General features: G+C 62.4%; 1 protein-coding gene across 1 annotated transcript in view; it reads right to left on the minus strand.

Moving 5' to 3' along the window:
* Positions 1–306: 306 nt before the first annotated feature.
* Positions 307–20595, minus strand: part of ADAMTS7 (ADAM metallopeptidase with thrombospondin type 1 motif 7) — a gene marked incomplete at both ends in the record, with an annotated part of 56862 nt that continues 36573 nt past the window's right edge. Inside the window, 16 exons of the mRNA XM_082834567.1 lie at positions 307–464; positions 2879–3041; positions 4063–4209; positions 4291–4464; positions 4932–5084; positions 6023–7402; positions 7728–7941; positions 8366–8492; positions 10700–10841; positions 11125–11369; positions 12582–12702; positions 13684–13817; positions 14056–14225; positions 15585–15730; positions 16112–16204; positions 16747–16891. Coding sequence (XP_082690693.1) covers positions 307–464; positions 2879–3041; positions 4063–4209; positions 4291–4464; positions 4932–5084; positions 6023–7402; positions 7728–7941; positions 8366–8492; positions 10700–10841; positions 11125–11369; positions 12582–12702; positions 13684–13817; positions 14056–14225; positions 15585–15730; positions 16112–16204; positions 16747–16891 — 3712 coding nt within the window. The remainder of the gene's footprint in view (positions 465–2878; positions 3042–4062; positions 4210–4290; positions 4465–4931; positions 5085–6022; positions 7403–7727; positions 7942–8365; positions 8493–10699; positions 10842–11124; positions 11370–12581; positions 12703–13683; positions 13818–14055; positions 14226–15584; positions 15731–16111; positions 16205–16746; positions 16892–20595) is intronic.

The following is a 20595-nucleotide window of genomic DNA, read 5'->3' on the forward strand; positions in this document are numbered from 1 at the left end:
TCTGACTTGAAATTCCCCTGATCCAAGAGGAAGCCAAGCTGTACTTCAAAACGGCAGATGCCTGTTTATGTGTAACAATAACAATAATAATAATAAATGTTAGGCAAACTGTTAGAATAAAAAAATACCTTTTCTGAGGGGGAAGGGTCCCCAGCCTGCCACTGTCGGGGGGCCGGGTTAGCACCATTAGGGCGCGAGGGGCGGGGCTCCACCGCAGCCCGTGCTGGGCACTGAGGTCCTGCTGGGCGCTGAGGTCCGTGCATCGGTCTGGCTGTGCATCCTGGCCGCGGGGGGCCGGGGTGTGGGTCAGCGGCGGGCGACCCGCTGACGGCCGCGGGAGGGGGCACCACGGCCAGGTGGGGGACAGGAGCGGCAGCACTGGGTGCGGACGGTGGGCAGCTGGCAGCGGCCCAGCAGGCGCAGCGTCTCGCAGAAACCGAAGGACAGGCGATCGCGCTCGCAGCCTAGGGCTGGAAGGGGGGGCGGTCAGGACCAGCAGGCGGGCACCGGAACCACCCCCCTCCTCCCACCTGCACCCAGGGTGGAGGGGCTTCCCTGAGATTTTAGCTGGGCCTTAAGGAGACCTGCAGCCACCCCCAGAGCATCGGCCTCCTGTTTCTGGAGGGGCTCCCCTAGGCCTGAGTTACAGATCTCCTGCTGTTGTCCTGTCCCACCTGCCCTTGGCCTAGGCCCCCACCTCCAGGACTGGAGAACTGGCCCTGTTGGGCTCAGGTTTCCAGAGGAAAGGCCCCGAGACCCCAGTCCTGACCGCCTCAGGTGCTCACGAGAAGCCAGAGAGCCTGCCACCCCTCTCGGTCCCTGACCCTGCGAGACCTGACAAGACCTGGCACACAATGGAAGTCCCAGGTGCCTCCTGCCAGCCTACAGTGGCCTCTGCCCCACACCCCCTGCCCAAATGCACCTGTCCTGCCAGACCTCCCTGGCCCCTGCAGCCATGGGCTGTACTCAGCTTCAGCTTCCGGGTCACACACCAGAACAGTCCCATCAGCCGGGCCCGGGCCCGGCACCGAGGCCCTGACAGAGCAGGTGTGGCCTGGGCCATCAGCCCGTCAGCAGAGCCCAGGCCTCTTGAGGAGGGCCAGAGGGAGGCTGCCTGCCTGGGGCTGAGGCCTGGAGGGCCCTCCTGCCCTGTGCTTATCAGAGCTATTTTGGGAAGTGGCTTGCTTCCAGCCTCCCGGCCTTGCTCCCGCTGCCTGTGACAGCCCCCAGCTGCCGCCTGGCCCTCTCACTTCAGCAGACATCCCAGGGGAGGAGAAGCAGGAAGGCAACTGGCAGCCCTGTCCCTGGGACATCCCTGGGCCCCGGCAGAAGGCATGAGGCAACGTGCAGCCTCCTCCACCCTGGCTCTCAGCAGCAGCTCTAACCTGCACATCTGCAGACCTGCATCCTGTTCCCACTGTGTGACCTCAGGCAAGTTACTTCTCAAGGGGCCCCAGTTCCCTCAGCTGCCAGTAACCCCACCTCCACAGGCAAACGGATGTGGCCGTGCTATGTCAGCTGCCTCACCGTGATGACCAAGTTTCCAGGCTTTCCAAACGTCCTGCCACACAGCCCCACAGATCATCAAAACATCCTGGGGACTCCAGGGTCTCGGCAAGTCACTTCCTTGGCTGGCCTCTACCCTTAAACTCGCTTGGGTGCCAGCAGCTACCTTGGGGCTGTGTGCAGGAGGCACGGAGGTGCTCGCTGGATGAATGCTGAGGGCTGGGCGCTTGGGGTGGGTGGAATTTCTGCTGGGCCTTGAGGTAATGGGATTTGGGGCAGGAAGCCTATCCCTCCCAGTGGTGTGGCCAGCAAGGGATGGCAGTGGCTAGTCCGGGCTTGCCCAAGGGCTACCAAGGAGCCAGTCACTGGTACAGAATGCGGACTGCGGCAGGTCCCTGGGGGCCCTGGACGCCAGAGGGCCAAGGACTCTGTCCTAGGGTGGCTCTGGCCTAGGGGCAGGAGTCAGACAGCTGACAGGCATAGGAGCTGCTGGATTCTCTTGACTGACAGGTAGCCCTAGGCGTTCTTCCTGACCTCGTGACGGGGGATGATAGTGTCCACGAGGGAGAGGAAGAAGCCAACCTTCCCTGAGCACTTCCTGGGCTCTTCACCCCAAGACCTCATTTATGAGGATGGGGGTTGTCTGCCCCTTTATGCGTAAGACAGGGAAGTGGAGCCCAAGACCATAGAGCTGGTGATGGGAGGCCAGGTGTGACTCCAGGGCCAGTTTCCTGTGCTCAGCACAGCTGGGGGTGGCTAGGGGTGGCTGGAGGTGGCTGGGCTGCAGGAAGGAAGCGTGTGTGTGCGTGCGTGTGTGTGTGCACGCGTGTGTGTGTGCACGCGTGTGTATGTGCAGGTGCGTGTGTGCATGTGCGTGCACGCGTGCGTGTGTGCGCGCGTGTGTGTGTGTGCATGTGTGCGTGTGCGTGTATCTATGTCCAGAGCCACCTCTGCCACAAGCTCTTCCTCTAGGACCCAGCTGGCCAGGAAGCCACCAGCTGCTGGGAGCTAGCAGGACCCTAGGCGGGAGGCCCCTTCATGCGGTTACACTGCTCACTCTGGGCAGCCCTCCTCTGGCCAGATGCACGGCCCAGAGCTGGGGATGGGGGCTCACCCAGGCCTGAGCTCCACACAGTGTCAGGAACATCCCTGGCCTCACTCTGGGAACGGGGGGTAACTGAGACCCCTGAGCTAAAGAAAGCTGCCTGCGGGGCTGGACTCCCCTTGGCTCTGACCCCAGCACAGCCCCAGCCTCTGCGTGGCTCCCTGTCAGTCAGCCAGTGCTGTAGGGGGACGGTTCCATGACTCTCCATCTCCCCACCGTCCACCCTGCCCGCCCCCTGCCCAGCAGACAGCCGGGTGGGGCACTCACGCGGAGGCTCAGTGAGCTCACAGTCCTGGGTGCCGCATGGCCGCGAGCTCTCGGGCCAGGCCTCGTGGCCACACTGGTCGCTGTCTTCCTCAGGCAGCCCAGTCTGGGTGTTGACGCACTTGACCAGGCGCCGCTGGACGCCACCACCGCAGGGGGCTGAGCACTGTGGGGAGCGCGGGAGGGGTGAGCATCCTCTTACCAGCCCTGCAGGGGGGCATCCCAGGCGCGTCCCCAGGGCAGCTGCTGCCTTCTCCAGGAAGCCTAGCTCATGGTTCCCAGCCCCACCTCTCAGCCTCCTCAGAGGGTCGGTCCTGTCCCCAGAGGCCACTAGGTGTTCGCTTGCAGGAACTGCATCTGCAGAGCGGAGGGGGAAGCTGCCAGCCCCTCACACGGGACGGGACACGCCTGAGAGGCCTGGGCAGTGGCTCCGGGGCTGGAGGACCTGCTGCAGCCCATGGGCAGTGCAAGGAAGGGAGAGAAAGTTTCTCAAACAGGGCCCACCATCCCAAGTCAGGCTTTGTTCTTATCAGTTGGGGTCTGATGTTTTTAAAAAGCCGTAAAAATAAATTTAATCTGTGCCAACATCGTGCCAGGCCCTGTGCTAAATGCCTCACTGTGTGAGAGGAGCATCTAATGCTCACAACCCCACTTTACAGATGAGAAGACAGAGGCCTGGCGAGGTAAAGCAACCTGCCCAGGGTCCCTCAGCAGCCAGTGGGACAAGGACTGAGATTCCCAAACAGGCCTGGCAGGAAGTGTCCTGCCCAGCTGAGGCCTCACTGGCCACTCCCGTACCCCCTCCGCCAGTCTGGTCTTTGCTTAGTCTCCTGAACATCCTGTGTCTGTCACTCCTGCCCCAGGACTTTGCATTTGCTGCTCCCGTATGCCTCTCCTTCACATCACAAACCCCTCCAGTCTCGCTCTGAAGTCCCCTCCCCAGAAGGCCTTCCCTGACATCACAGCGCACATCCCTTTTTTTTTTAAGTCTGTCTCCCTGGCGGGCTGCAAGCTTCAGCAGGGTGGGGACCTCATCTGGCCACCACTGTATCTGCAGGGACCACAGAGAGCCTGGCATACAGGACACACTCAACAACTCCCTGCGTGAACAAAGGCCTGATGGATGCCTGCTGACATGAGTCCCCCCTCTGCATGTCCTCCCTGCACGAAACCCCGCGCCGGCTCACCTGGCCCCAGGGCCCCACCACCCACTGCGTACAGGGGTGGGTGTTGCAAGGCCGTGTGCTGTTGGGTCTCAGCGCCTCCTCACAGAGGCCCGGCTCTGGGCACGTCACCAGACGCTGCTGCTCACCACCGCCGCAGGCCTCGGAGCACTAGGAGGGCCGGGGAAGGGGTCTGGGCACTGCTAGGCTCTGAGGACACCCCCGCTCCCATCCCAGACCCCCAGGCCTCACCTCCCTCCAGGAAGAGATGTACCAGCTGAGGCAGGGCTGGGCCCCGCAGGGCCGGCGGGCAGGTGGCTTGGCAGGCCCCGGCTGGCAGTGGAAGGGCCGCAGCGGCTGGAGGTCCCGTGTGTCCACACACTGCACGTCCCGCACGGAGGAACCCCCGCCACAGCTGCGGGAGCACTGGAGGCCAAGGGTCCCGCGTGTGGATACACCACCACCACGTGCACGCACACGAGGATGCGGTGAGGGCTTTGGCAGGGCGAGCGTTGGGCACTCTCACCCCCACCCGCGGCAAGTCCCTTAAGGGCCCCAGGGAGAAGCCACGGCTGACCAGCCTTGGGCGGCGGGTGGCGTGGCCAGGGGCTGCCCCGGAATGGGACAGATGGAGAAAGAGTGGAACAAAGGAGAAAGTGAAATCCCGAGGGTGACAGAAAGGAGAGAAAAGGATACAACCAGTGAGAGAAGGGGAGTGGGGCAGGTTGAACCACACACAGACGGAATGATCCCAGAGGCTAGAAATCAGAGTACGAAGATGTGCAGCACAGAGCACCCCCACCCCCGGTGGCTATGGCTGACCCCAAACACAGGCCACGGGCCCCAGAGCTCCACCCCGTGCCCCGACGCTGCCCGCCTTCTCCCTCACGCACCTTACTCCAGCTGCCCGTGTGCCAGGCAGCGCAGGGCCGCAGGTGGCAGCGGCGGGCGGGCTGGGGCCGGGCTGCGGGAGTGCAGTCCTCCTCTCGGCCGGAGCTGCAGCGCACGGGCCTCCAGACGGCACCCAGACCGCAGGTGGTAGAGCACTGGGGGCAGGGACGCAGTGCCCATGAGGGCCGGGCAGATCCCTGCACCCTCCAGCCCCCCAGCCAGGTGAGAGGGACCCGCCAGTGCCTCAGTTAACTCGTCTGCAAAATGGGCTCCTCCACCCACCTCCCAAGGAGACCATGAAGATGAAAAGTCAAATCCCCTGGCAACCAACTGTCCCTGCTACAGGAGACATGTGTGAGGAATCACTTGGGAAGGAAGTCTGGGTTCCTCACTGGGCCTCAACCTGTCCCTCCCATGCCAAAACTAGGGATCTGAACAGAAGCAGCTCACTTCCCCTATGGTAACAACCTGGGGACATTGGGGTGGGGTAGGGGACACAGGACAGCTTCTTGCCATGCAGTTCAGACCCTCACAGGCCCGACAAAGCAGGAGCCCTGAGGGGAGAACCAGGTGGCAAGGAACTGCACAGCACCTGGAGGACCCAGGCTGAGCCCCGCCGGGCCTGGGGACCATGGGAGGAGGCTTCCCCACTGACACAGCTGCCTGGGGCGAGCTCCCTGTCCCCGGAAGCATGCAAGCCAGAGTATGAGAGGGCCGTTCCCCCTGGCTGCCCCTCATCTGTGCCTGCCCTGCCCTCCCAGCGGCCCCCTGTGCTACTCAGGAATGAGCCTCTGGGGACCCTAGGGATACAGGCCCCCTTGCCCCACCCTACTGTTCAGAAGAGAAACTGAGGCCCAATGGGGCAGAGCAGCCCCAGGGGCACATGGAGGGCAGTATGACTGAGCTGGGGCAAAGTTCCTCCCACCTCACAGAGCCTCCACTCACCACGGGCTGTCAGTTCCCTAATCCCCACCCACCCAGGAGGCTGGACAGACAAGGCTTATATCCTGCTCTGCTCATTTTCAGAGGAAGAGACCAAGTTAGCGAGGTCCTGCTCAACCCCCCGGCCCACCCCGACCCCTGCACCACTTGCCTCACTCCAGTTCCCCACTTGCCAGCTGGCATTCCTGACGGGCAGCAGGTCTACGGGGGGCCCCTCCTCTGCTGGGCTGGGGTCCAGAGGCCCAGGGGCTTGGCTGCCGTTGGCCGGCCTGTCCTGAGCTGGTATGGACAGCAGCACAGGGCTTAGGGGCGTCTCAGGGCTGGGGGACTCAGGCTGGCCCAAGGGCCCCAGGCTCAGGGCAGTCACCCAAGGCGTGTGCCCTAGGCCGGTCGGAGCCTTCAGAAGGAAGGGTCCTGGCATCGCCAGGGTCTGCAGGTCCTGCAGAGCCAGGCCTGGGGTGGGAAGGGTGGGAGTCCTGGGCTCCAGGGCACTATCTGTACCCTGAGTGTCTGGCAGATTGGCGGTGGGAGGAGCGCCCCCAACGGTGGGCCACAGCTCACTGTCCACAGGCCCCGGGCCACCCTCCAGCGCTGGTTCCCAGGCCAAGGTGCCACTCGTCCACAGCTCTACTGTGTCGGGACCAGGAGAGGAGTGGGAGGTGCTGATGGGGGACGAGGGGGGCAGCGTGGGGCTGGGTCTTTGGGGCGCTCTGCGGCCCAAGGCTTCCTCGCTGTCCTCGGAGACCTCATTGGTCCTCTCCCACCAGGGAGGCGGCGGCTGGCTGTGGCTGTCCCCCCCGCCCAGGAGCCTGTTCTGGCTCCCAGGGGCGGCAGGCGTCTCCACGCTGACCGAAGTCGGGGGCCAAGGCAAGCTGGTGAGCCCAAGGTCTGGGGCTCCCACGGGGGCATCTTCCTCAAATAAGAAATTGACCAAGGAGTTCCCAGGGCTCTGCTCCGAGGGTGGGGGTGGGGAACGGCCAGCCTGGCTGGGCCAAGGAGCGGGGGACCAATCTCCCAGTGCCCCCTCATCCTCAGGCCCAGAAGGCTCTGTGGTGGGCATGGGGGTGCCCACAGGAGGCTCGGCAGCACTGCTCAGGGGTGGGGGCATCCAATCCCCTGTGCCCGCCAGGTCTGCGTCAGGCTCCTCGAAGGGCCCGTAGGACAGGTTCTCGTGGAAGTTAATGAAATTGTAGTCGTAGTAGAAGTCGTCAACGAACACGGGCCCCGGTGGGCCCAGCTCAGGGTCCTCCTCCCCGATGGCGTTGCCCATGCCAGCCGGCTTGGCTGACGAGGGGGGCGGAGGGCGTGGGGCTGGGCGGTGAGGAATGAAGTCGACCTCGTTGAAGAGCTCGCGGCTGGAGGAGCCGCTGCCTGAGCCTTCGGGGCCCAGCACGTCCAGGGCCCTCGGGCAGGGCGGCAGAAGGCAGGTGGCCTCGCTTGCTGGCCGCTGGTCCTCAGCGCAGGGGACACCAGTGTCATTGGTGCAGAGGATGCTTCGGTGCTGACTGCCTGGGCCGCAGGACACAGAGCACTAAAGGGAAGGCCAGGGTGAGGGGCTCAGGGCCAGGGGAAGCTGGGGCCTGGCAAGGTACCCTGCTCACTGCTCAGTGTCAGTGTACAGGGCCCCAGGCAGCCCTCTCTTGCCCTGACCAGCTCGAGACCATGACTTGTGGCCATGGCTGGCCAGGGCATCCCAGCCCCTGAGGCTTTGGGGATGGGGCCGGACCTGGAATGCCCCAGGCCCCTCCCACCACGGTGCCCGGCAGTAAGGGCTCCCCAAAGGCTGTCTCTGCCTCCCTGTAGCCCAAGACCGATGGCAGAGCTGGGGCCGGGCCCCCTCGCATCGTGCTGCTCACCTCAGACCAGTTCCCCACAGCCCAGGTGGCCGGACAGGGCACATCGCGGTTGCAAGGGGTTTCGGCAGGGGGCCGGGGCAGGTGCTCACAGGCAGGTGGCCCCAGGGCGCTCTGCTCATCCAGCCCCACGCTGTGGATGCAGAGCACAGCCCGGCGGGAGAGCCCCCCAGGCCCGCAGGAGCTGGAGCACAGCTGCCACTCACCTGCCCACCACCTGTGGGGGCACAAGGGCAGCATCAGCGTGCAGCCACCTGGACTCCCAGGCACTCAGGGCTCAGGGAGGGTCGGGCCTAAGCCCAGGGGACGAGTTCCCAGAGCTCCAAGCCTGGGATGGCCCCCTGGCCCCCAAAGCCCAGTGACTGGGCACAGTCCCCTTTGCTCCTGCCACCTTCACCCCTGGGGGACCTGGGCAAGACCCAAGGCCCATGTTCACATCCAGGGACCCAAGCACGAGCGATCAGGCATGTCCCTGGCTGATGCTGGCTATTGAGGGGGAACCCAGGCCCAGGCTGAGGTCACGGGCAACCAGGGGCTGGGGCTTCAGCCTTGGGAAGGAAGGCTAAGAGCCCAGCTCCCTCTGCTCCTCCCAGGGGCGCCCTGATGAGGGACACTGGGAGTCAGGCGCCTGGTGGGCTCACCGGGCGGGGCAGGGCTCCTCGCTGCACTTCCTCTGACGGTCATCGGGCCGGCCCAGGGGCTCACAGTGCCTCTCGTCCACGGGCCCCGCCTGCCGCTCCATGCAGCGCACGCTCTGCCTCTGCATCCCTGGGAGGCCATGGGGGCTCAGCCTGGGCCTGGCACTCAGGGCGCCCCCTGCCTGAGCCACGCTGCACCCAGAGACACAGCTCTACCCAACTCTGCTCAGATCCCTTCCAGAACAGGGCCTCACTGCCTCTATCAGGTTGAAGGCAGGCCCCCACTGCCCCCACCTCACTGTCCTCCTGGCCGTCACCCCCACCCCTAGGGAGGCAGCAGAGTGTGCAGGTTCAGTGGGCAGGGGCTCTAGCCCCACAGCTTCCTAGCTGCGAGGCCTGGGCAGCTCACTTGGCCCCTCTGAACCTCACTGTCTTCATCTGTTAGTGGGAGTAACGATAACACCTGCCTTGAAGGCCAGGTGTGAGGATAACGTGCTCACGGATGTGCAGGCTCAGCCCACGCCTGGCGCGTGCTAAGAGTGCAACCAGTGCCAAATCCAACCACAGCCTAGCACCACCTCCAGTGTCTACACTCCTCCCAACAGGATCAGTGCCCAGAAATTCTGGAGGAGAAATCCGTCAGACCTCCCAGTCAGGCATTCCTCACCAGCTCACAGCACTCCCCACCCCCTGCCCCGGCACTCGCTTTGTTGCGGTTCCTGTCCTTCACTCCCCCTGCCATTGCCCCTCTCTGCACCCTTGCAGAGCCCTGCTCTTCCCTTTCCACACGCACCCCACACCGCCCGCTGAGGCCCAGCGGCAGGACCAACTCCAACGGGCCCTGCCTTCACCCTGCTCCCCCTATGGCACAGAAGGGGGGACTCACCCCTGCCCTGAGCCTCCAGTCTCCCCTCCACCCGCCTCCTTCCTTCCTAATAGAACGCAGGGTTTGTTCAAGGTAACAATGGGACCTGCTGAAAACACTCCCCACTGTAGTTCCCGTGCAGCTAGGGGGTCTGGGACACAGTCGTGCCAGGGAGAAAAAGACACAAGTCCTTCCCGAGAGTCAGCCCTTTGCCCCTTCTTCTTCTTGCCAGCAAGAAGCCTGGGCAAAGGGTGCTATCTTGTGACACACATGAGGGGAAGGTGGGGCTGAGAGTGGTCCCTAAAAACATGGCAGGTCATCCAGCCAGCGTGGACTACGCACCCTCCCTGGGGGTTCTTACTGCCGAAGCCAAGCAACCCCTTATCTGCTCCAGCTACCACGCATCAGGATCCTGCCACTTGCCACTCAACACATTCCTATTCTGTCCACGTGGGAAGCCACCGATTTGCTGAAAGACGATTTCCCAGTGTCTGGTTCATCAAACGTATTTGTTTTCACATTTGTAAATTTAACTCATACGGGGTAGGATGCCTTTAATAGCTTTTGAAGATTCCCGCCCAGCTTTAGTGGGTCAGTGTTCATTCGTCATCATAAAGGCATTTCAAGGAATGTTCAAATGTCTCTGTCCCAGATTCCTGATACTGAGACTCCTGGACACTGAGGGGGAGGGGGAGGGGAAGGGAGACTGAAGAAGCCACGGTGGGGGGAGGTGAGAGTTAGTCAAATTGTTACACATTTTATAAAGAGTTTAAAGGAACAAGTAAATGTGGTGAATAGGCCATTGGGCTACGAGGCTCAGAGTTTGGTTGGGGAGATCCTTGTCACGTCCCAGCTCCCTCCTCCCTGCCCCTGTCCTACTCCATCCTCCTCCCCCTCCTTCTTTCTCTCCCCTGCCCCTCCTCCTTCTCTCCCTCCCCCCTCCCCCTTCTCACTGGGGAAGCCCTCCTGGGCCAGCAGCCCAGGAGTGTCAGGCTCTGCGCCTCCCAGGAAGGGTGGGAGGGCACCGAGGAGGAGGGGGGCCCGGGGAAGCCTGTCTGTGGCAGGAGCTAGAGAAGAGGAAGGAGCTTGTCCTGACGGAGATGCAGGTAAGGCTCTGGGAGGACGAAGGGGTCAGATCCCAGGTATGGGGCAGAACCACGGGCACAGGACCTGCCAGAGCTGAGCAGTGAGAAGAGGGAGAGGCAGCTGGTGCCTCTCTGGGGGAGACACACTGAGTGCTCGCCAAGCACCACGTGCTGTGCCTGCCTCACCTTGTTTACTCTCCCAGTGGACCTATGAGATGGGGCCATTGCTAGCCCCATTACATAGATGGGGGAACTGAGGCCCAGAAGCAGCATTCCCAGTTCACAGCAGCCCAGCAACTAAGCAACGAGCCAGAGGCTAAAGCCAGGCATCAGTGCCCAGAGACACAGGCCCTGCTGGGCAGGAGCTGCGCCCCCTGCTCTCCTCACCTGTGCCACAGGTGACTGTGCACTTGGTCCAGGGCCCATAGTGCCAGGAGAACTCGGGCGGCTGGATCTGGCTACGGCCATCCGCCTCCCTGTGGATGAGGTACTCGTAGCGCACCCCAGGGTTGCTCTCCTGGAACAGGAGCTGGGGCAGGCGGGGGGGGGGGGCTCCGTGAGCATGAGGTGTCCTCTCCCTCTGCCAAGACCTGCCACCCATCCTAAAGGAGCCAACCTCAGCCACCTCTGGGACCTGGGGCTACACCATGGAGCCATTCTAGAGATGGGGAAGCCGAGGCAGAGGCCCCAGCAGTAGGGCCAGGCCCGGAGCCGGGCTCTGTGACTGCCCCAGGGCTCGCTCCTGCCATGCGGCTGGGAGCCACGGACTCCACCTCTGCTCCTCCCCAGCCTGGGCCCCAGGAGGCGGTCACCTGGATCCAGATAGGCTCGTCGGTGGGACCCGGGGACGTGAGGTTCTCCCAGTTGCCTGTGCGCGCATATGTGAAGGTGGTCCCCGCCACCTGGTAGTCCCCGTTCCACTGGATGGTCCACCCACCGTTGAGGAAGTACTTATCCGGGTCCTCGCTGCGTAGGGCCAGGAAGTTGGCGGCCTCGGCCACCTCCTCGATGCGGATCTCGCGAGCACCGGCTGGGATCAGCCCCACGTCCACATACCCTGTTGGCCAGGGATCGTGCACAGGTGGTGAAAAGAGGTAAGAGGGTTAGCTGTTGCCCGCCCTCACCTCTCCTTCCACTTGCCCCTGCCTGCTGATGCCAAAGATTCCATCGTCAAGATTCTGGGTTCCCCACTTAGATCTGTCCCAGATCACCAAAGCCTCAGAAGGGCTCAAATCCTACCCCCTGACCCATGCCCCACCACCCTTCTCTGGGAAACCTTAGCTGGTCTCCCTGTCACAAGGCTGGGCCTATCCCCTATACCTGGGGCCAGCATGACCTTTCTAAAAACCCCAATTGACTGGGCCTTTCCCCTGGGATATCCTGCTCATACCTATACAGCCTGTTTCTGTTCTTTCACTAAGTAGTACCCATCACGTGCCTGGCGTTACCCTGAGGACTCTGCAGGTGTAACAACCCTATGACGTAGGCACTACTCTTATCCCCATTTTACACATGAGGGCACTGAGGCACAGAAAGGTTACATAACTTGCACCAGGGCTCTGCTGGGATGTGAAACCTCTCTGAGGTCTGAGCTTTAACCACCACACTGGACTGCATCTCTGGGGCTGAAATCAAAGCTTCTCGGTCTAGCATTCAAAGCCTTATGGCATCCCCGCCTTTCTTATAGATAGGTCCCCAGACAGAGCATGCGCCTTCTTGCCTCCAGGCTTTGTTGGGCACAAGCTCTTTCCTCCATGTGTAATGCTTTTCCCCATCTCGTCTGAGTCTTTTATGATTCAGCTAAATTCCACTTCCTACAGGAAGTCTTCCCTGACCTCTCCATGTCAGGACCTCCTTCCTCAGGGCTCACAGCCCTCTGGGCCTCCCTCCACTGCATCTAAAAGGTGAGACTGTAAGCTCTTCACCTCTGTGTCTCCCTCACCTAGCACACAGTTGGCACTTAAGCAATGGATGCAAAACAGGCCCTGAGGCAAGTGAGTGGAGCTGGGGGGTCTCTAAAGCTTCATAAGGCCACTCATAAGCCTGATAAGCCCAGGCTGGGGTCCCTGGGGCAGGAGGACTCCCTGTGAAGGCAGGTCTCTGCACTTGGGCCTGGGTGCCCTGACTCCTGCCAGGATCCTAGACCCAGCAGGGCAGCTCCCCTGCTTCCCATCTCTGGCCATGGGGGCCGTGGGCAGGGCTCAAGGGAGACAAGGAAGGGTCACCAGGTCAAGAGTGCCCTGCCCCCCACCAGTGGTCCCACCCATACCCAGGCCCTCAGCCTCCTCGAAGGTCCCGCTCACGGTGTGACAGGTGGAGCCGTTGCCGTGGCACACGCCGCAGCGGTCCTCGACGGCACCCGAGTCAATCTCGAAGTCGCAGCCCACATTCTGCAACACATGGGGAGGGGAGCCCCCTGGTGCTGGGCCCCTGGCAGCGAGCCCTCTCTGGCACCAGCCTCGGGGGCCTGCCAGGGTGGGGAGGAGAGAGCTCGGAGCAGGGAGCGGGGGCCCCACCACAGCTGTGCCCTCTGACCCCACGTAAACCCCTCGACCTCTCTGGGCCTCAGCTTCCTCAGATATGAAACAGGGAGAACCACCCGCACCGTGAAGGTGTGCTGTGAGATCGCATGAGACAAGAGACGGGAGAAGCTTTGTAAAAGGCCACAGCAGGCAGGGGGAGCTGGCACACCCGCGCTCCTGACCAGCGTGGACAGGAATTTCCCCGAAGCAGAAATCAGTGTTCCCTGCTGGTCCTCCCCAGAGCCCAGGCCTCTACGCCCAGGGGCTTCCCTTCCCAGGAGCAGGGGAGAGAAAGTGCTGAGGACACGGGCAGGGGGAGTGGCACTGATACTGCTGGAAATAAGTCTAAGTATTGTCAGCAAACACTGACGCTTTCTCTGCCAGGCCCTGAGGCCTGCACGGCCCTGCAATTGCCCTGTTAAATGACTGCATTTAACCCTGTGACGTGGCTACATGGACGGACAGTCCGCTTTCTACTATCGCAGAGGAAACCACTGCTGGGGGTCATCCAGCCAGCAGGAGGTCGAGCTACCACCTGAGCTCTGGTTTCCGGGCCAGGGCTGGGCCGGTACGAAAGCCAGCATTCAGAAGCCATGGCGGGCAGGCCGTGGTGCAGAGGCAGAGCCTGGGGGTGAGGCCTGATGATACGGGGGCTCCAGTCCCAGGAGGAGCGGGAAGGCTTTGCTGAGAGGCGATGGCAGACCATCAAAGGGCTTCACTGGCAGAGCGGGGAAGCGCAATGGTACAGCCTGGGGAGGGGGGCCAGAGGGAAGCAGGAGGAAGCCAGAGGAGACCTGCCAGGGGGTTGGGGAGGGCAGTGCTGGAGCCTCTCTTCCTAGCTGGGCACACCTTGCAGATGCCGTTGATGCAGAGGTCACGGCTGGCCTGGCCCTGGTAGCAGGGGGTGCCATCGACCACAGCGTCCCGCAGCTTCTCAGCAAAGTACTCATTCGAGGGCCGGCAGTGCAGCTCGCAGGGGTTCACTGGGGGCCCAAGCAGAGGAGCCGTGAGGGGCAACCAGGGCAGGGCAGGAGCCACGGAGGCCACCGGGAAGACCGCCTCCACGACACCCATCAGTGGCGGGCTGGGGGTGCAAGGCTGTCCACGGGAGCCAGGAGGGAGCAGCAGCCCCGGCAGACAGTGCCTGTATCACTGGGCAACCTTGGCCCTTGGATCTCTGCCCTTCCAGGCCTCAGTGTCCCTGTGGGCAATAGGACTCACCGTCATTGACCACGGGCACCCACGTGTGCAGCTGGCCCTTGTAGAGCATAGCGTCAAAGTGACTGCACTGGACTTGGCGGAAAGAGGGGCGGCCGGCGGGGCAGGCCTGCAGGTTGCACAGGCGAAAGCGCTTCCGTTCACCCACGCAGTATTTGCCCTTGTATTTGGGCCTGTGGGGAGAGTGGGGTGGGGGGCAGTGAGTGCCGACTGCACACCCGGATCCAGAAGTGGGCCCTCGGAGCGAGCGGCTCCTCCTGCACCCCTAACACCCAGAGATTCCCGCCGTCCACCTCCGTTCACGCTGCTCTCCCTGTGGGTCGCCCACACTCTGGTCCAGACACAGGCTCCCTGTTTGAAAGCATCTCAGGGGAGGTGGCAGCAGGAAGCCTGGGCTCTGCCCCTAACCTGCTGTGTGACCTTGGCCAAGTCTCTGGCCCCCTCTGGGCCTCAGTATCCTCATCTATAAAATGGGACTGGGGCTGCCTCTGCAGAGGGTTGTTCAGAGGCTGGGCCAAGCTGCAGACATGACTGGCTGAAGGGGCCTCTCCAAGTCTCCAGCCCGTGGGACCCAGAGTCCTGACAGCCCATGTGTCAGCAGATGTGTTCCTGGTGGCAGCATCCCAGCCCAGGTCAAAAGGAAGCCCCCTTGGCCCTGGCCCAGCTGAGAGGTGTGCCCCCAGCATAGAGCCTGAACCCTAACCCCACCCCGTCTGCCCCCAACCCAGCTCAGGCCCAGAGGCCTGGAGGCAGGGTGGGGTATAAGCACGGGGACCTAGAAGGACCTGGCTCTGAATCCCATGCCCACCCTGGGGCAGCCTAGTGAAGTGGGCTCATCCAAAGGTGCCGGGCATCCCCTCAGTCTACAGTACAGCTGGCCTCTCTGCATCTCCCTGAATCTTCACCTCACCACTCTTAGATGGGGAAACTGAGGCCCAGAGAGATGAAGTCACTCACCCCAGGTCACACAGCACCCCTCCCAGGCTGACCAATTCTCCCAGCTGTCCCCAGTCTCATCTTGGACCCACTTGTACCTCAAATGCCACTAAGTGGCTCTATTTACTGAGCGCTTACTACGAACTAGCTGCAGGGCTTTACCTGCATTTATCCTCTACCAGATGGGCACTGCTGCTGCCCCATCATATACTTTCTCTGGAAACTGAGGCCCAGAGAAGGGGTGGAGAGGGAATTTGAACCCGATCCATCTAAGGTTCAGGGTCTAAGCTCTTAGCCACTGTCCTCCCTGCTTCCCTCCCACCAGCTGCTGCTTTGTTGTGTGGCCTCTGATGAGTCCCTCCAGTGTCTGGGCCTTGGTGTTTCCCTCTCTGCAATGGGGTCAGCAGTGGCGACTCAATCAGCCTCCGGGGCACTCCTAGAAGTGACCCGAGGTGGCTCTGGACACTCCAGGCTTGGCCTCCATGGGGATACTTCTGCGAGTGGGAGGCTGGGACAGAGCCAGTGTCCCTGCAATCGCCGACTCTGCTCAGGGCGCCCCATCCCACCTGCCCCGGGAGCCCCGGCCCCGCACTCACGCAGGCTGTGTGCACTGCCGCTCGGCACTCTGCACGCCCACGCCACAGCTCCGGGAGCAGACGGACCAGGCGCTCCAGCCAGACCAGCCACCGTCCACGGCCTCGGGCCGGAAGCCCATGGGAACGCACTCCCCATTCAGACACCACTACCGAGACAGACAGAGGTAGAGCAAGCCCACTCCAAGCTCCTCACCCTAGTGAGAACAAGGTGGGTGGAAGGCCTGGAAAGGCCCAGAGGGGAAGGACCTAAGGGCTGGGGGAGGCCCCCTTCCAGTCGCCCAACACCTGGGCCCCATGGTGGAGCCGAGCAAGGAATAAAATAAGAGTCCACATGCTGACTCTTCTGAGCCGAAGGCACTTTGGAGAACTGCCCAGTCAAGCTCTGCCCCAAAGCCTCCATTCTGCAGGTGGGGACTTGGGCCAGAGAGGGCTGGGGTTCTGCTAAGGGCATGAGCGACCCCAGAGCACGGACACAGCAGGGAGTCTCACCTCTCACCCCCTCCGCAGCTGGACTGGCGAACCCCTACCTTGCTCTCCCCGCACCTGGTACCATCCACAGCTGCATCTAGCTTGGAGTGACAGGTGGTCCCCACGGAGCACCAGAGCGTGTGGCAGACATTCTGCAAGGAGGAGGGCAAGGGCCATACCCTCACCTCCTCCTCGGCGCCACCACCTGCCCTGGCCCCTCACCACCCCCACGAGTCCCCTGGGAACCCCTCCTTGGGGCCGGCACATGGTGTGGGGGGTCCTGGGCTGGGGCCCCAGGCTCGGGTTTGTGGCTCGGGGCAGTCCCCAGCTCACCCACACCTCTCCCAGCCCCAGCCTACCCGTCTGGAAACACCCTGGTTAGAAGCCGCAGGGTCTCTGACACGCCCATGGCCATCACTTTGGGCGATCTTCCCCAGGACCCCGCAGGAGAGGTTTTATTTTACCTCTTATGATCCAGCTCCAGCAGGTGAGGGCCTTGCCCAAAGTTCCATGGTTGGTAAATGGTCCACCCAGAATGCAGACCCGGGTCTACGGCCGCCCAACCCTCGGCCTCTCCCACAGGCCACTTTATGTCTTGTGGGCATCACGTGCGGGCCGAGCCCAGGCTGGGTGGGGTCTGCAGGCTGCCGAGGGCTGCCCTCCTCCCCCGTGTCCACACAGGCCCCACACTCACGTCCATGTCATCGCAGAAGGCAGAGTAGGCCCCATACTGGAGGCGACACTGGTGGCCCACGTCATAGAGGACGCCAGGTGGTATCGAAGGGAAGTCGATGACATCCTTCGTGGGAGAGTCATCCAGGCAGAGGCCCCACCCACGGCTGCAGAGATGAGACAGGAGTATGAAGTGAGGAGCCACCTGTCCTCTGGGGCAGAGGGGGCAGCCTGAGAGACCCATCAGGGAGGCCGCACCAGACCAGTTGTGCAGGGAAGGTGGGAAGGGGCTTAAAGCCCTAAACTTACAGGAAAACTCCAGCCTCCTTGCTCACCTATCCTATTCTTTGACCTAAGCTAGCATGAAAGACCCTCCCAGCCTCTCCCATCCATCTCCAGGGCACTCCAGCTGGCTAATCCCCGCTCCCCAGTGCCAGGCCTCTCCACAAACTATTCCTTCCACCCACGACACTCTCCCCACTCCTCCACTGGTGAAGCCTCTTTCCCCAAGATCCAGCCGAAAGGCCCTGCCCTCTGCAGCCTCCTGGACCACTAAGCCTGCTCGGAGCTCCTGCAGCTTCCACCCCTCTGTCCACGATCTGGAGAGCATCACATCACAGCTGATACAACAGCAGGCCTCTGATAGCCCCGCCCTGGGCTGAGACCCAGGGTCATCTGTGGGAGCACCAAGGCCTGAAGGCTGCCCCCTGTCCGGCCGCCAACCTGGGAGAGAGGCCAGTGTCTGCCAGCCTGTGTCACTCCCTTATTTACTCCTGTCCATCTCCTGCCAGGACTCCCTGGCAGTGGCAGGAGGGAGGCAGGACCTGTGGGACTTGGGGTCCCAGGCTAAGCAGGGTAGGGGGAGGCAGAAACCCCCCAGTTTTCCAGTCTGGGAGGCTTGAGGGTGGCCGGTGCCAGGTCAGGGAGCCAGGATGAGCAAAGGGTCCTGGTTAGGACTGAGGGAGGCACAGGAAAGAAAGGCAGAGGTGATGGATGCTGGGGTCTGGCCAGGAGGGAAGGAGGAGACACTACGGGCCACGGAGAGGCCGAGAAATAGGCCAATTTATAGGCCCGCGTGAGGGAAGGCTGGGGGCAGTCAGCCACTGGGATCTGGGAGTCCAAATTTCAGAGGCAGAGGTCTGGGAGCTGCGAGCCCAGGCCAGGGTGGGTGGTCCATGTGGTCTCCCAAGTCCCCTGGCTAGTGGCAGGGCCCGGGCTCCACCAGAGCTTCAGGGAACAAAGCCTCAGTGAGCAGACGCCTGCTGAGGACCCTGGGGGCCCCTCCCCACCCAGAATCACCTGGCCCACCTGTGTTAGCTGGAAATGGACCCTGTAAAATGGGCGTCGGGCGAATGAGCAGGTGTGGGACCCAGCTGTCTGTCCCGGATCGCCGCAGGCCAGGCTAGCCCTGGGCGCTGAGCGGGCGCTCTCTCATCTGCCGCTCACAACCCCTCAAGCAGAAAACTCTACCACCATCTCCTTCCACTTTCAGGGCCCAGGGCAGTGCGTCCCTTGCCCTGAGTCACGTGGGAGGGCAGTGATGGTCAGGATGTGATGCCAGGCCAGGCTGCCAACGCCCACGTGTCCACTTGCTAGGCTGCCCTTGGTGCAGAGCTCCTCCCATCCGAGGAGCCCACCTCAAACACTTCACTCCAAACAGAAGCTCTAAATCATGGCAGCTGAGGTCTGGCAGGGAGAAAGGAGTCTTCCGATTGCTGGCTTCAGCCTGCGGGCTCCCTGCGCCTGCACCCTGGGGCAGAGCATCGGCTGAGACGGGGAGGAAGGGGGTGAAGGGTCAACCTGGCCCCGGGGCTCCTCCTTTTTGCCTGGCAGGACACAACTCAAGATGTAGCTGGGGGCTTCACCCACTCCTCTGACTCAGACCCAGCCAGGGAGCTCCTCTGACTGGGGTCCAACGTGCCTCAGCCCCACACCAACAGGTCCCAGGCCACATCCAGCCCTTCAGTTTTCCGGCCAGGACCCGGTGCTGACATGCCACGAATCAAGCTTCTGTGGCCTGCTGCTGGACAGCCAGGGCGACCACAACCTCTCAGGGCCATCCTATATGTGTGTGCGAGGTTGGGGGGCCTGAAGGGTCCTCGTAGGACCCACCACCAGAATCAGAGCCACACATTCAGGCCCAGATGCTGACTGGAAACCCCAATTCTGCCCTGCTACAGATGCTGTGTGGCCTTGGGCCATCCCTTACCCTCTCTGGGCCTTCACATCCTCATCTACAAAAGGCTGAGGCAGCCTATGGGATCCCAAGCAACAGAGGTATAAATAGCAGCATCTACTTGGGAAAAGTCACACGGGCGGCCGGCAGCCGGCCCTTCCTTCCTCTGGTCGGCTCACTGCCAGGCTCCCCGTGCTACTGACATACGTCAGCCCTTCCCCTCGGGGCCCCTCCTCGCTCTAATTATAGTGGGCTGGGCAACCCCACATGGGGTCAGAGCAGACAGCGGGTGGCTCCAGTCGGAAGTGTCACTCCCACCTCAAGGGCTGCAAAGAGCTGCCATCATCTGGAAGAGGCCTGTGTGCCCCCTCCCCTCGCCACCCCTGGGGGCCTAGTCATGGAGTCGCCAGATGGTGGGGGCAAGGGCCCGACACACGATAAGGCCCGCCTCTCTCCTTCCAGAAATCCTGGCTGCGAAGGCATGAGAGAACACGGCCTTCCCTCCCTGGCCCCAGGTCCAAGTAGTAGCTCAAGAAACGAGAGGTCCCTTATGAAACAGCAGGGTCCCTGAAAGCAGCTCTCAGTCTAGAAAGGCTCTTCAAGTTCTTCAGGCTGACGTCTTGGACTGGCCAATGACCACAGGCCCCAGAAGCTTTCCTCCAGCCCCACCACCACCTCTTGAAGATTCTCCATCCCACCCCACGCTCCCGCACTGCCAGCCCTGGACCACGCTGTGCACCCCACCTAGAGCACCCTTCTTCCTCAGGGTGCTGCAGCAGTCCTTAGAGGGCAGCTCCGCGGCTCCTTCTCAGAGGTGACGGCCCTGCCCCTCTTCTCCAGGTTCCTACAAACCCCACGGGCCTGTCTGCCGCAGTGCTAATTACCCGGAATTGTCACATGTCTGTGCCCCCCACTTGGTGAGGGTCTTGAGGACAGGGACACTACCTCCTCTACCACTGTCCCCCTGAGCACAGTTTGAGACCAAGTGGGATTCGCCAATGTCTGGGTCTGTGTGGCCTAATAAACATCTACTTGCAGGGAGCCGAGGAGTGTCACATCCAGTGGGGAAGGGGGGGCGGTCTGAGTGCCTCTACGACACCCTCAAGCCCTGGAAACACTGCCTGACTCCACCTGGCGCCTTCCTTCTGTGAAACTTGCTCATTCTGGCCTCCATCCTGTCTAGGTGGGACCTGTCCTGTCTTCTGTCCCACCCCCAACAAGGAGACAGAGGGCGGAGGGGCTAGAGGACAGGTTGGTACCCCATTCTCCGTCTGAGCACCCCCTCCCGCACCTGTCCTGGGCCTCGTGATCCCCTCCTGCCTGACCCTCCAGGATGGAGAGGTGAGAGTGCGACCACCCTTGGGGAGATGAACTTCTCCTCCCTCCCCAGCTCCCCTCCATCTGCCGCGCCTGTATCTCTCTTTCCGCCTGTATCTCTCTTTCCGCCTCCTTCCAGCTCTTCTCAGTGCCAAGGCTCCGGGAGGCCCTGGCTGGCTCAGGGTTTCGCCCTCTCCTCCCACCCTCACCCCAGGCCCCAAGCCAAGTCCCTCACGCATTCCAGCAGCTGAATGAAGACAGAGACATATCTGTCCGTCTGTCTGTCCTGACAGAAGTCAGGCTGGGCGGCACCCTGGGTGGGGGCAGCTGGGAAAAGGCCTGAGGGTACTGCAGGGGCGGCTACTCTTCTGACTTCCC

Source organism: Leucopleurus acutus (assembly GCF_964270905.1).
Source record: "Leucopleurus acutus genome assembly, chromosome: 1".
NCBI lineage: Eukaryota > Metazoa > Chordata > Mammalia > Artiodactyla > Delphinidae > Leucopleurus > Leucopleurus acutus.